Raw genomic sequence first — 14852 nt, 5'->3', positions numbered from 1 at the left:
GCTGGTTAGCTCACTTCAGAGCGCGTGGTGCTGACAACACCAAGCCAAGGGTTAAGATCCCCTTACCAGTCATCTATAAAAAAAAAAAAAAAAAAAAAAAATTCGGATATTTCTGGGGGGCTATCTGGTTAGCTTAGTTGTTTAGCATGCAGTGTTGTAAAACCAAGGTCCAGGGTTCAGATCCCTGTATTGGCCAGCTGCCAAAAAAAAAGGATATTTCACAGAGAAATTTGGATTTCTGGCTTTTCTTTCTTCTTCTTCTTTTTTTAATCCCTATATAGGCCATCCCTATACAGGGATCTGAACCCATGGCCTTGGTGTTATCAGCACGACACTCTCCTAAGTGAGCCACGGGCCAGCCCTGATTTCTGTCTTTTCTTGAAAAAAAAAAAAAGTTTTAAAAGCTTTAGTAACACCAGGCCTGATTCCCCTGTTGGCAGCAACTTGTTAGAGCTGATTAGCGGCTGCCCACTCTAGTCAAGGTATTTGTGCCAGAATTCCTCAGAGCCCCCATCCATCTGACCAGCTTCACTCATTTTACCTACCCATCCCTCTATCACATTACAAGAGATACAGAGGAGGGGAGTTGAAGCTAATGGGGAGGCTAGGAGTGGAAAAAGAAAGGTCATGTCTCTAATGGCCATCACTCACCTCATGCCTCAGTTTCCTCTCAATTTGGAGAAAGAGTTGGACCCGGTTTAAGGTAAGACCATTCTGGGACATAGAGATCTTTGGCCCAGCACTTGTGCACAACAGGCTACGTGAGACGGACTGAGTTAATGTTTCTGCCTGGAGGTCAGACCAAAGTCAGCTTTCACCTAGTGGCTACAGCAATTACAGTGAAGTACTTAGAGTCAACGAGCCCTCATTCCTACTCAGTTGCTGGAAGTTGTTGTCCTAAGAATGAGAATAGGGCTATAACTTCCAGAGATCCCTATGGGACAAGGTTAGCATGTCCCTTTCCCCCAGACCCACCAGCCACGCAAATAATTGCACCTGGCATCCCACTGTGGAGCACAGTTGTCTTGTTGGTTTATTGGCCTAGAGAGTTGGACACACACACAAATGCGGAGATAAATATCGGCCAGTTTCTTTAAATCTGGGTCCTCACTACGTGTAGAGCTAGAGTCTGTAGAATTCTAAGTCCTGCGTGCTGTGGCACAGAACCAGTGGCCCTCCCACTCTGCCATCACCCTTCCTCCCAGGGAACATGGGAAAAGAGGGCACGAACTGACAAGACTTGACCATTTTCAAAAGACGAAATTGCAAAATCCCAAATTTCCAGCATCTGAAACTCACAGTATTCAAAATCCCCAGCTCAAATACATATATTTTAATCTCCATTTTGCCACAATCTCATTTGTTGCCCAGAGCCACCAAATTCTGGAAGCTATTTTCCTTAATCATATTTTCAAAAAAATAAATGCCTACAATCTCAACTCTCCCAAAATGTCCATGATTTTGGAATTTTGAACTATTCTGAAAATCAAATTCCCAGGTCCATCTCAGCCCCTTCCATTCTCCTATGCCTGTTTGCCTCAGAGGAGTACAGGTTAAGGATATAGGGGACTGTCACCACACCTGTCCCCTGCCTCCAGGCCTTCCTCAGTCTCTCTTGTGGTTCCGCTGTATACATAGATATATATAATTTGTGTGTAGATATATATATGTATTCTTTATTATGTATCTTTTCGCAGTTTTTCTAAAGTGCCAGAAACAAGATTTGTGGGAATTTTTAGTGATTTTTTTTCATTTTTTTCCCTGTTTGAAACTTTTTCCCCCTTTAAAAATTGGAACTTGGTACATTCAGTAGGAAATTCTTCACTCGGGTTGTGGCCAAGACCAAGAAAAGTGCAAAGAGACAGAGGAGGAATGAAGGAGTGACTCCTCCGTGGTTAACATTCAGGGAGCCTGTCGAAAACCTCCCCCTTCCTATACGTTGAGGGTAACAGGGGGAAGGAGGATGCTCCTGGCCCTCCCCCAAACTCACCTCCCTCCAAAAGCCGTGATCTTGCCCTCTCTGCCATTGCTGAGAGGGCAGCCATCTTGGCCCCAAAAAACAGTAGCTGGGGAAAGGCTGCCATTTTGATGACAGCAACATTTCCCTTTTAAAACTTCACTCCTCTAATTCCCATTTGTCAGATTTGCTCCCCCAAACTGGCTCTCCCCTTGTGAGCTGGTTTTTTTTTTTTTCCTTGAGGAGGAGGTGGGTGGGATGGGAAATGTTCATCCAATCACAGAGCAGGGAGGCCCAGTTTTAAAAGAGAATTAGGAGCAAACATTTCTTCATCTCCCCCACTGGAAGGAAACATAGGGACCCCTGACCAGGGTTAACTAGTGCAAATTAGGGATTAGGGACTACTTAGGGTCCCTGCACCCCATCCTAGGCTGGGATCTTTGGGTGTGGGGAACTGAGTCAAAGATGGGGTGTAAGGTGCTACTTTGGAGGGAAAGTTGGTGGGGATACCCCAAAGCCCACCAGGAGAGTAAGATGGTTCCCCCAAAACCATCTGGAGTGATCAGTGAGGGAAGCGACACTGGGGAAGATGGGGGTAAAGGTAAGGATGGAAGGTCATGTGCAAATCTTGGGCTTATCCACCCATCCAAACCACATCATTTTTCTGGCTATTTGGTCTGGTCTGGGAGAAACCATCAGGCAAAAAACAAGGAGAAAGTAGGTTCCCTTTTCCATCCCTGGAGCTCTTCCCTCCTTGCCCCCAAATCTGGTTTAGCCCAGAAGAGGCCATGTGTAGAGGCAGGAAGAGGTGTGATCTAATCACCTCTATTGCCTTGGAAGAATCTAGGGCTCACTGGATTTGAGGGGGTCAAGATAGGGCCAAGATTTCCCTGCCCTGGGCTGGGAAAATGCTCAGCCATGGAACGGAGGGGTAGCCCTCCCCCCAGCGCCTCCCGGACCTGGATTGGGAGAGGCCACCTCCAAAGTCTAGGAGTATGGGGAGGAATACGGAAGATCCAAAGGCATGGAAGCCAAGGAAGGCATGGCATCTTAACATGAAGGAAACAGGGACATAGAAACCCACCCTTGGGAAGAACGGAATCCAAAGCCATGCTCCCAGGTCAGTGGGGTCAGGGATCACAATGGTCTGGTCCAGGCCCTGGGCCACAAAGAATGGAATGTGCTAGGAAGCATCTGGGGAAGGGCTTAGAGAAAGTTTCAGAACGAGGGGGGATTATTAGGTGAGAGAGATGGTTTCCCCCTAGGTTTATGAATCAGGGGAGCAGGTTAGACATTCAGAGCTGGTGGGGTCATGAGTAGAGATTCAGATAAGTATATTGCTCAGTTGCCCCAAGGGCTGGAGACGGGATGGGAGTTGGCCCTGCCCCTCACGGAGGCCATTCCCCAGAGGAAGATTGAGAGGGGAACCACCAAAGATCCCTTCCCAGGAGATGGGAAAACTACAATCTCACACAAAGCAGCCTGACCCCTGAGCTCCAGGGCCCCCCAAGTCCCTGCACAGGAGTGTGGAGGGGCTCCCAAGGGGCAGGGAGGCCAGGGAGCTGGTAGTGGTAGGGGTTCAGGGAGGGTAGCATCTGGTGAAAGGGGGATCTGGCCTCAGAGCTCACCCTACATCTCCCTTCTGGGTTCTCTCAACCCCTGCCCTTTCCCCTTCTCCCTTAGGGGGAACTGGTGGAGGAAGAGTTGGGGGGGGTGGAGTCGGGGGGGTAGGGGGTGCTGCTTGAGGATTCACTGTGTAGCCAAAGACCCCTGGTAGGAAGGGAAGGGCCCCCCCACCCTTCTCATCAGGTAGGACCATGTTGAGAGCAACTGGAAGAGCAGCCAAGTTGCTGAAGTTGTAAGGATAGGCGGCAAGGAGCTGGGGGCCGTAGACGAGCGGGTAGGGCTCAGGGTAAAAGGTGACTTTGGCAGCCCCCATCCCCTCCATCCGGTCCCCCTCCCCAGCACCCACTGGCCCCTCACCCCCAGGTTTTCCCCTGCTACCACCAGGTTCCCGGCTGCCCCCAATCAGGGCTAGTGGGAACTCCTGCATAGGCGGGTATGCGTAGCTGCATCCCCCTGCCACCGCCTGGGGCTCCTCACCCCCTGAGATGACAGGGTCCTGGAGTGAGGCGGTCTCAGAAGCTTCCTCAGCAGCAGCACTCCCGCCGCCTGCCTCCCCACTGGATGAGGAGACTTGCATCTCTTGGGGGGCCTCTTCTTTGACCTCCCCGGGCCTGGTGCCAGTGCTGCCTTTGGAATAGGCAATGACAGGTGTGGGGGTGCCCCCGGGCCGCTCAGCAGTGTGCCTCTGCCCATGGCGGCTCAGGGCAGCTGCTGTCTTGCACACCTTGGCGCAGTGGGGGCAGGTGAAGCGGGTGGAAGGCCTCCTTCCAGCCCGGGAGCTGTGGGAGCCCCCACTGTGGGCCTCCTGGTGCTTGTGCAGCTTCCTCAGGGTGGCAAAGGTCTGGGCACAGTCCCCGCAGCGGTGCCTCCGCTCACCACGGGCACGCCCTGCTGGGCCCTCGGCCGCTGGGGTCTCCTCCCAGCTCCTCCGTTCCAGCTTCTGCCTCCAGCGTGGTGGCCGGCGGCCCCGAGGCATCCCACTGCTCCCATTGCCAGCACCACCAGCAGCTCCAGACTTGCGTTTAGGCTTGTATGAGTAGTACGGCCTCCAGAGCTGGTCCTCCCCACCAGCCTTTGACTCCTCCTCGTCCTCCTCTTCCTCTTCCTCGTCTTCCTCCTCTTCATCTTCCTCCTCACTCTCCTCCACCTCCTCTCCGCTCAACTCCCCAGGATGCAGGTCAGTTTCTGAGATACGGCGCTTGACAATGGCCTCCTCCCCGATTCGCACAGTGATCTGACACAGTGGAGGTGGAGCCTGTAGCTGAGAGGGGCCCCGGCCAGGCCCTGCGGGGGTACCCCCACTGCCACCAATCCCACCCACTGGCTTGGCGGTGTAAGTCAGAGTCCTCCCAGCCCGTGGATTTCGGCCCTTGGCCTCCTCCATGGCCGTGGCCGGCCCTGCGGCCGTGGCTGGGCTGACAGCTGTGGCTGGGCTGGTGGGTGTGGCTACAGGCTCAGGGGGAGGAGGTGGGTACTCTCGTTTCTTGGGGGGCCTTGGGGGAGCAGTGTAAGTGATGACCGAGGCAGCCTGGGACCCTCCTGTGTTGGCCGCCCCACTCCCTGCTCCACCATTGCTACTGCCCCCATGGACAATGACAGAGGGAGCTGGGTGAGCAAAAGTGATGACAGAGGGTGGGGGTCCAGGCTCTGGGGCAGGTGGGGGTCCAGGTGGTGGGCTGGCTGGCATTGCTGCAGGGGCCGGTGTGTTGAGGTTTGGAGAAAGGGGGGCCTCGGGGGCTCCCTGGCTGTAGGTCTTGTAGGGCCGCTTGGCTGCCCGCATGGGGAGCAGGCGGTACAGCTTAAGGGTGTTGAGCTTGGGCTTGTAGCCTCCATTGGGTGTCTTCTCACTGGCTAGTAGGCCCGGGCTAATGCCATGGAAGGCTCGCTGGTGGGTCTTCAGGTTATAGTAAGTGACAAAGGTCTCCCAGCAGAAGATGCACTGATACCTGGGCCAGGACAGCAGGGAACAGGACAGAAACAGCCACTTGAGTTAGGGGCCCCTAAGCCAGGGCCTCAGCTTCCCATGACCTCCAGTGCCTTCCACTCAAACCTGTAACTCCCACAGCCACTTGCTCAGCCTCCCTTCCTGCTGCTTGTCTCACCCTGCCAGCTTCAGGAGGGGCACCAGTCCAGCTCAGCACCCCCCACTGGCTGTGAGACTCTAGGCCTCAGCTGTTCCAACTGTGTGCTGGGAATAATCACACATCCTACCTAACTCACAAAGCCTTCCCTGGGAGCACAAATGACAGAATGGGGAAATGATTTATGAACAGGGACACACTATGGAAATACAAGGCACTGTTCTGAATATTATAACTATCCGTGGACATGCCTGCATTTCCATAGTCCTCTCCTGGGAGGGCAACTTTCTCTTTCCTTCTAGGCTGTCCCCACAGCACCAAGCCAGGAGATGGCATGTAGAGGTGCTAATAAACATCAGCTGAAGGAACTGGGGCTGGAGGGAGACAGACGGGTGAGTGGAGGTAGCAGGGGCCAGGGTGTGAGCGGGCCAGTCTCAGGATGACTTCCTAGGCCCCGCACTCTGCCCATTCCCTCCCTTGTCCCTGGGGTCTCTGAGTGCTGCCCGCTGCCCACCCCACCCCACCCCAGCAGCAGGCCACTCACCTGCGCTCCCCGGTGTGCCACACCTCATGCTTGGTGCGGTACTCAGCCAGGGCGAACACCTTCTCGCAGTAGCGGCAGGGGTACTTCCTCCGCCACGAGTGTACGTTGCTGTGCCGCTTCAGGCTGGACAGCGTCACGTAGGAGCGCTCGCAGGCCGCGCACACATACAGAACGTGGCCGCCCACCACCTTCACCACGTGCTCAGGGCCACCTCGGAAGCCCACTGGTGGGGGCACGGCTGAGGCGTCCACTCCCGCAGGACCACCAGGGCCAGAGCCCCCAGCTCCCAGCCCTGCAGACCCCCGAGTACTGCCCCCTCGTTGGCATTGGGCCTCATGGGTCTGCAGCCGCTTGGGATGGATGAAGCTTTTTCCACATCGGGGGCAGGGGAGGGGCCGCCGGGGCAGGGGGGGCTGCGAGTCAGGGGCTTGGGCCTCGGCCCTGTCACCCTCCCACTCCCCAGCTGGCCTAGGCCCAGGCCCAAAGCTGTCCTCTTCAGGCTGTGAGGTGGCCATGGGGACTGGGGCAGGAGGTACCCAGGCATCGCCTCCCTCCCCCAGGCCTTGCAGGCGGGAGATGCCCAGACGCCGCCCCAGAGCTCCAATCTCTGCCACAGCTGCCCCGTCCCCTCCGCCGCCAGGTAGTGCAAGCCGGGCACTATAGATGAAGTTGAGGACATCAGAGAAGGCAGCTGCTGGGACCCCTGGCAGCTCCAGGACCCGGGGTGGGGATGAAGCAGAGGGAGAGGCTGGAGGGGGAGAGGAGGAGGAAGAGGAAGAAGAGGATGAGGAGGAGGAGGAGGAGGAGGATGAAGAGGAGGAGGAGGAGGAGGAAGAAGAGGCAGCTGTGGTGGCAGCAGGGTTGGGAGTCAAGCCCCCAGTAACTGGTGGGAGGGGCAGTGGGGCTGAAGCAAGCAGGGCCTCTCTGAAGAAGGGACTAGAAGCAGCCAGGACACTGCGGTGAGCAGGGAACTTGGTGTCTCCGGCTATGAGGGTGACGTCACAGAAGAGTCCACGAAGCCGCTGCTCATTGAGCTGGCGCAGGACAGCAGGGGCATGGGACGGGTCTGTCACCTCTGCAGGGGGGGGCATGGCGCCGGCCTAGACAGTTGGAGAAGAGGCCAGGGAGAGTCTCAGAGTCTGGGCAGAGGGCAGGGGTGTCTAAACTAAGATCAGGGAAGTGAGCTGGGAGGGGAGCAGAGGCTGCTGGTCAGAAACTAGTAGAAAGCTGAATAACTTTAGGTCACAGAAGTCAGGGGTTAACCCTTAGCTACCCACGTCTGGCCAATGTCCAAGAGAAGTATGTCTAACATCTGGGACTGAAAAGGACAGGGATACCTCAGGTCCTGCTGAAGGCCAAGGGGTCATGACCTCCAAAGTCACAGACTAGAGAGGTAAGCGATGGAATCTCTCTCATTGAAAGGAGGAGGAAGCCCCCACGACGACTGATAACCATTTCACAGACCTCCCCAGCCTAGACAAAATGGCCACCTTTGCTGGCCTGCTGCCTGAGGTCTAATTTCTCCTAGCTGCAGTCCTTTGGGCCCCCTCTCACCTGAGAGCACAGTCAACATGGAGTACAGCACGGGGTGGCTCAGTAAGTCCCTTCTGCCGGGCTTTGTGCTTCTGTGGAGAAAAAGAAACCACGTCAGGTGAACCTAGAGGAAGAGGCAGGAGTTGGTCCTCAGGAGGGGAACTGGGAAGGAAAGGACCCCAGGAAATGGGGAGTGACATAGCTGTCAGTTGGGGTCTGACAGGACACCTGGGCTGTTTTGCAGATCCTGATCCCTCCCAGGAGCCTCTGTCAGGTTGTTTAGCTACGTCCAATCAGACCCAGGAGGTCACACGGATTATTGCCAAGTCTGGTTCTGGTGGCCCAGCGAAGTACAGCAACAAGGTAATTTGCATATTCCCAGTCCACCTCCAAATAATACAGCAGCACAGTTCAATGCCATAGGTTCAGGGAAGCCTGTCAGATCACTCTCAAGTCCCTTTGGCCCAATCTTCAGAGCTAAAAGGAAATCAAAGATTTGCATGTTGTCTTTTATCACAATGGTCTCATCTGCATATCAAAATAGATTGGCATGAGCTTTTTTTACTGGACCAAGCTGCTAGATATTTAAATTAGCAGAGGACCTCTCACACTCCCCCAGCCCATAAATCTTAGAGGGAGTTTCTGGCCCAGGTGCCAGGTGACCACTGAAGACCACTGATGCATACCCAAGTGCCAGCTCACTCCAGTGTCTGGAGGGAACCAGATGGGCCACCATGCTGGGCATGAGAAGGCTTAGGTCCCACTCCTTACTCTGAGACCTGATAGCCTAGGGATTTGGGCTTAAAAAATGGGGAAGAACGCAACCCCTACTTCATCTCTTGCTGGGAGGCTCATCCAAAGGCATAGCAAGCAACCCAAATGCAAGCTACGGCAGTCACCAGCTTAGAAAGCACCTCACAGCCGCTTTTCCCCAGGGCACCGCCAGAGCCTTGGGTTGCCATTTTTCAGTTGAAGATCTGAGTTCCAGAGCCATATAGTAACTTATACAAAGTTATGCAGAGCTGGTTATAACAGGTGGGGCCTGTTTGTCTTTTTTTTTTTTTTTAAAGATGACCGGTATGGGGATCTTAACCCTTGACTTGGTGTTGTCAGCACTACACTCAGCCAGTGAGCGAACCGGCCATCCCTATATGGGATCCGAACCCGGGGCCTTGGTGTTATCAGCACCACACTCTCCCGAGTGAGACACGGGCCGGCCCAGGTGGGGCCTGTTTGCAAATCCAGGCCTGCTAACCTGAGCGTGGAGCTCTTGAGCCCCTCTCATCCACCCTCCAGAAACCTGGGAGGTCTCGCCTCTTTTGCGGGGCAACTTTCTGAATGCCTTGGGTCATGAATGTCCTCAGAAGTATCCTGCATCAGGAGTTCCTCAGACAACTTCCGCCCCTCAAAAATTATTCTTTTCCCCTATATTACTCATACTATCTGGACTAAAAGGCCTCCCCCTTCCAAATACCCCATTTCGTGTTTCCCAGATTATTCTGACTCCTCTCCTGGTCAGAAATGAGGTAAATAGGGGTGATATTCAAAAACTTTATCAACCCTGATTATCAACCCTGACTGCGAGGTACAGACCCAGTACTGGGTCAAGTGTTACCCCATTAGTTGCTGGATTGCAGATAGATCGGGAATCCTGGGGAAGGGGCACTTCCCTGTGCATGAGCTGGTGATCAGGCCTCCCACTCCCTTCCTTGATAGCCACCAGCCCACTGGGACTCCGAGAATCAGTGCTTTATATTATCTCATTTGCTTTTCATTACTACCCTGAGAGGTAGCAGTTAGCTTCCCCACTGTAAAATGCCAGACTAAGGCTCAGAGATACTAGGTAGCTCGCCCAAGGACATATGACCAGTTAGTAGCAGGGCTGGGATCTGATCCCAGAAAGTTTGGCTCCATAGCCTGTGTTCCTGATGACTCCACCACACCATGATGAAGGACACGTTTGCAGCCCCCACCAGGGCATCGCTGGTCCACCTGGTGCCTTTGTGGGGTTGTTGTATATTAAATGAGTTAATAACTGGCAGTACCTAGATCTTGGAACTTGGCCCCAGAAAATGGTGGGGAAGTGGTGAAGAAAAAGAGACAGGAATCGGGCTGCGTGGTAGGTTTGGTGGCTCTGTGGTTTTAACTTTTTTATTTGTTTGTTCTTACCATTTCTTTGCTCTTGACTGCCTGTGTGACCTCAGAGGTGGCACTGAGGTGGAGATCTGAGCACGGTCACCAGATACATTCTACCTTTTGCTGTTCCCTCTTCCTGGAATGTTCTTTCCCCCAGATATCTTCGTGCCTCACTGCCCCACCTCAAGCCTTGACTTAAAAGTCACTTCCCTGGAGGCCTTCCTTGGCCACCCCACACCTCCCAAAACTTCTATCCCCCTAGTTTATTTTTCTCTTTGGCACTTAGTAAAACATATTGCTCATTTATCTCTAGAATGTAAGCTCAGAGGGGGAGGGGAGGGATTTTTGTCTGCTTGGTTCATTGCAGTATCTCCAGATCTTAGAACAGTGCCTAGTACAAAACAGGAGGTTAAAATTTTTTGTTGTTGGGCCGGCCCGGTGGCGCACTGCGCTGGTGCGCCGCTTGGGAAGCGCGGAGGCGCTCCCACCAAGGGTTCGGATCCCACATACAGACCGGTTCCCGCTCACTGGCTGAGCGAGGCGCGGGGGCAGCACCGAGGGTTGCGATCCCGTTGCCGGTCCCGGTCCGGTACGGGGGCGACACTGAGGGTTGCGATCCGTTGCCGGACACGCAAAAAGACAAAAAAAAAAAAAAAAAAAATTTTTTGTTGTTGTTGTTAAATGGATGAACCTGCCCTCAAAGTCTGCTTGGAGTTCGTCCACCCTCAGGAAGGAAGCCATGCTCAGTGTCAGACTGAGTTGGTCAGGAGCTGGGGATGATGAATATAACTTGACCACTTCTGGGGCATTCAGAATTTGCCTGATATGCTTCCATGCATTGCCTCATTTAATGACGTCCTCAAAAGCCACCCACAGCAGGTATCAGATACTCCAAAAAGTCTGTGGAAAAATGGAATTAAAAGATAATACAAGGGCTGGCTGGTTAACTCACTTGGTTAGAGCACGGTGCTGATAACACCAAGTTCAAGGGTTCAAATTCCCGTTCCAGCCAGCCATCAAAAAATATACACATATAAGTCTGGCTGGTTAGCTCAGCTGGTTAGAGCGCAGTGTTATTACTGCAAGGGCAAGGGTTCAGATCCCCATACTGGCCAACTGCCAAAAAAAAAAGGACCAAAAAAACCCCCAAATCTCTCCATGAACTTTTTGCATATTTAGATTATCCCAATTTTACAGACGAGGAAACTGAGGCTCGGAGAGGGATGTACCTTGCTCAAGTCACACAGCTTGTAAGTAGCAGAGTGAAGATTTGAATATAGGCCCAGCTGACCCCAGATGCTAAATCTTTTCCTCTGCCATACTGCTGGATCTTGCCCTGAAGGGGCCTATGGCCAGCCAGCTGGTTACATAAATCACCACACAAGGTCTCACGTGCTAAGTGCTAAATGTGTCATGTCTGACTCCACCCTTTCCCTCGCTCCCACATCCAGCAGTCACCAAGTCTGGCCGAAACTGCAGCAGAGCTTGGGAATGGCTCTGGAAGCTTTCCCTTCAACCCACCTCTGGCCCGCAAACTGCGCAGGTCCTCATTAACACTCACATGGTCCAAGGCCATGGCCTCCTAGCTATCCCCCTCCCTCAAGGCCTACCTGCTGCCCAACCTTAACTCTCCCGCTGACAGTTAATGTCCCTAACCGTAGGAAGCTCAGGTACTATCATTCCTGGGCTCAAAAACTTTCACTGGTCCCCACTGCCTTCAGAATAAAGTTCAAATTCCTCCACCGGCACTCAAGGGCTCTACAATCTTCCTTCGTAATCTTTTTTTTTTTTTTTTTTTTTAAAGATGACCGGTAAGGGGATCTTAACCCTTGACTTGGTGTTGTCAGCACCACGCTCAGCCAGTGAGCCAACCGGCCATCCCTATGTGGGATCCGAACCCGGGGCCTTGGTGTTATCAGCACCGCACTCTCCCGAGTGAGCCACGGGCCGGCCTCTTCCTTCGTAATCTTGCCTTATGTTATTCTTTCTTCAAACACCCAGTGCGTTCGCCAACCTCCACATGTCCCACACCTTCATGCCTTTGTCAATGCTGAGTTTCCTGTCAGAAATGCCCTTTCCCCAAGCTCTTCTCAAAATCCCTCCAAAAATGTTAAGATCTAACTCAAATGCCACCTCCTTCTTGGCCCTCCCTGACTCACAGAACAAGGACAATCTGTCCTTCCTCTGACTCATCAACATTTTGTGCCCCTAAGGCCAGCATCCACATTATACAGCAGCAGAGATTTAGGTTCTCATGCCTGAGGCCGGGACTCCCTGAGCACTGCTGCAGCATTCAGGCCTTCTGAAATGGACTGGTGCAGGTGCTAAGTGCCCCAGAAATGGGGGAGAAGTGTGTATGTGTGCGTGAAATGCAAAGAGAGATCCACTGAATGCTCCAGAAGGGCAGCAGAGTACAGCAGTTAAAAGCATAGATCTGGAACCTGAATGCCTGGGTTCAAATACAGCTTTATCTCTTACTAATTAAAAGTGACTTTGGGCAAATTACTTAACTTCTTTGGGCTTCAGTTGCCTTGCCTGAAAAAGAAAGGTAATTAGAGCACCTACTTCTGGTGTGGTTGAGGACTAACTGGGTGATTATATGTAAAAGTACTGAGAGCAGTGCCTGGTACACAGTCAGTGCTAAATAAGTGTTTACTGCTATTGCTCTCAGCAAAGCCCCAAGCAGGGGATTCTCAGTGCTTGCAGAGCGCTGCTAGGCTGGCACAGGCACAGCCCCCAAACCGTAGCTACTTTCCAGGTCCGTTTCCCTTGTGCTGATGGAAGACAGGGAGGGCAAGTAATGAGCCTCAATTTACAGACGAAGAACTGAGGTTCACTCAGGGAAGGTGCCAGTGAGGAACTGGTAGAACGGCCAGAACTCCTCAGTTCTAGTCTAGGGCTCCTTCTCCTTCACCAGGCCGCAGTCATGCACCTGTTGTGCAGGCCTCACACAGCAGCCAGCCCCCTCCCCGTCCCCCAAGCCAGAGGGCCTGGCCATAGTGCCCTCTCATCGTCCTTGTATATACATCCTCGCAGCCAGGCCAGCGCAGTACACAGTGGTGTGCATGCTCGGAGTGTGCACACACACACACACACACACACACACACACACACACACACACACACCTCTACAGAAGGGCCCAGGCCCCAAAGGTGAGGAAAACCTGTTCTGAGGAATCTGCCTAGTGAGCAAATTCCGTTCAAGGCCCTTCCACAGTCACAGGAGTGGGGCCCAGTGTGCGTCAGAGATACCCGCAAGGGGGGCAGAGAGAAACAGGGCGAAGCTGGGGGAGGAGACTGAAAACTTCACGTTTCTTTTTTCCATTTTAGTGACAAGAGTCACACCCGACCTTTACATAAACATGGCCAAGGAGCCATTCTGTCTAAGCTCACTTCCCTTGCAGCCGCCCAACCTCTCCTCCCGGTGACCCTGACACACCAGGCGGGCCGGTGAGGGGCAAGCACACTGATCCTGCAAGAGACTAGGCAGGCCACCCTGACACCACCCATGCCTCCCGCCTGCTGCCCCTACTCTGCCCCATATTTATCTCCCCGCTTTCCTCATAGCACATCCCCACAGCAGCCCCACACTGCCACTTAAGCACACAGAAGACAGGCACGCACACGCAGCCTGCGGCTGGGCTCTTGGGTCTGAGGCCCACACTGCCCTTGACACGCCACCTCCCTCCCCACGAGTGTTTTCTGACCAGCTCGTCTCCCAGCCCAACAGCCCAGACAGGCTCCCACAAACAACGTCACAAAAGAATCCCGTGGAGAATGTTGCAAACACACAACCTTCCCCTTGCTTGGCTGCCCACGATCCCATAAACACAACTGGCACATCCCACCCAGAACCCCTCACCCCAGTGCCAGCTGACCCACAGGCACTGAGACACACCCTGGGGATTCTCATTCCCCTTGTGATTGGTGGGATCTGAGTTCTAGATGTGCAACCCCATGCAACTTGCTCATCAGACACCCAAGCCCATCCATCGGCCTGTCCTCACCACGATTGGACCACACCTCAGCAGGAACCCAGATGTGACACCTTGTGACTCAAAGGTTCAAAACCACCCCCTCCAGACGGGCAAATACACCCTGCATTCTGGTGCCCTCCGCAACACTCACACCACACCAGCTATGCAGAAAGCAACAGTTCATACACAGTTCATATGTGCAGCACTAGACATACGTGCAAGAAAACACATGCTGGTAGAAAACATACACACAACCCCACATGGAACTAACTCCGAACTCAGCATATTGTGCCCTGCTTAGAATGCCCATCTGTCACCCAAAGCCACAGGGCCACATCTTGTAATTCTGCCCCACAACATCGGACACCCTTCCTGGCTTTCTACCTCCATAGCCCAGGGAGGGCCCCACCCGGACCCCTGACTGCCAGACTAGCAAACGGTGGTGCCCAGGAGAGGTTTACCTTGTCCCACGACCAGAGCACGAGACACAAAATCGCCAAGACCCACAGTCACAACCCTGCCCCGACGGCGCGGCGGTTCCGGGGCCCCCGGTCGCCCTGCGCACCCTGCACACCCCAACTCTGGGGCGCTCGGCGGCCCACCCCTCCCCCTCTCTGCCTGGCTCCTACGCCATCGCCCTCCCAGCAGCTTGCAGAGCTTGCCCGGGCTCACACCCGCCCCACCCCACCCCCAACCTGCCCCACGGGGGGAGGGCGACAGTAGGATGCAGAATTAACCCTTCAAGGGGGGGTGTGAGCGCGGCCCATTCCACGCCCCCAGGTATCACGTCCCTCGGCCGCCGCTCGCTCGGACGCCATGCCGGGGCCCCCTTAGTCGCCCCCCAGCTCCGTGCGCGCCCGGAGGCGGGGCCAGGCTCAGCCCCAGACCCCTGAGCCCCCAGGTCAACCCCAGAGGGGAGCTGTCGGGGCGCAGGGCGCGGCCCGGGCCCCCGCGGCTCCGGGCAGCGGGAAGGGGGCCCGGCAGTTGGCTCCGGTCCG

At 54.3% G+C, this 14852-nt stretch overlaps 1 protein-coding gene across 1 annotated transcript; it reads right to left on the bottom strand.

Annotated features, from left to right (window-relative positions):
- Positions 1-1008: 1008 nt before the first annotated feature.
- ZBTB4 (zinc finger and BTB domain containing 4) lies at positions 1009-8789 on the bottom strand. Its single transcript, XM_008573857.1, has 4 exons — positions 7970-8789; positions 7763-7833; positions 6209-7308; positions 1009-5529 (listed from the first exon to the last, which is right to left on the bottom strand). Exons 3-4 carry the CDS (start codon positions 7297-7299, stop codon positions 3582-3584), a joined length of 3039 nt encoding a protein of 1012 aa, XP_008572079.1. The 5' UTR covers positions 7300-7308; positions 7763-7833; positions 7970-8789; the 3' UTR covers positions 1009-3581.
- Positions 8790-14852: the final 6063 nt, after the last annotated feature.

Source organism: Galeopterus variegatus, unplaced genomic scaffold, assembly GCF_000696425.1.
Source record: "Galeopterus variegatus unplaced genomic scaffold, G_variegatus-3.0.2 Scaffold970, whole genome shotgun sequence".
In the NCBI taxonomy this organism is placed as follows: domain Eukaryota; kingdom Metazoa; phylum Chordata; class Mammalia; order Dermoptera; family Cynocephalidae; genus Galeopterus; species Galeopterus variegatus.
This window is presented reverse-complemented; position numbering and strand designations above follow the sequence as displayed.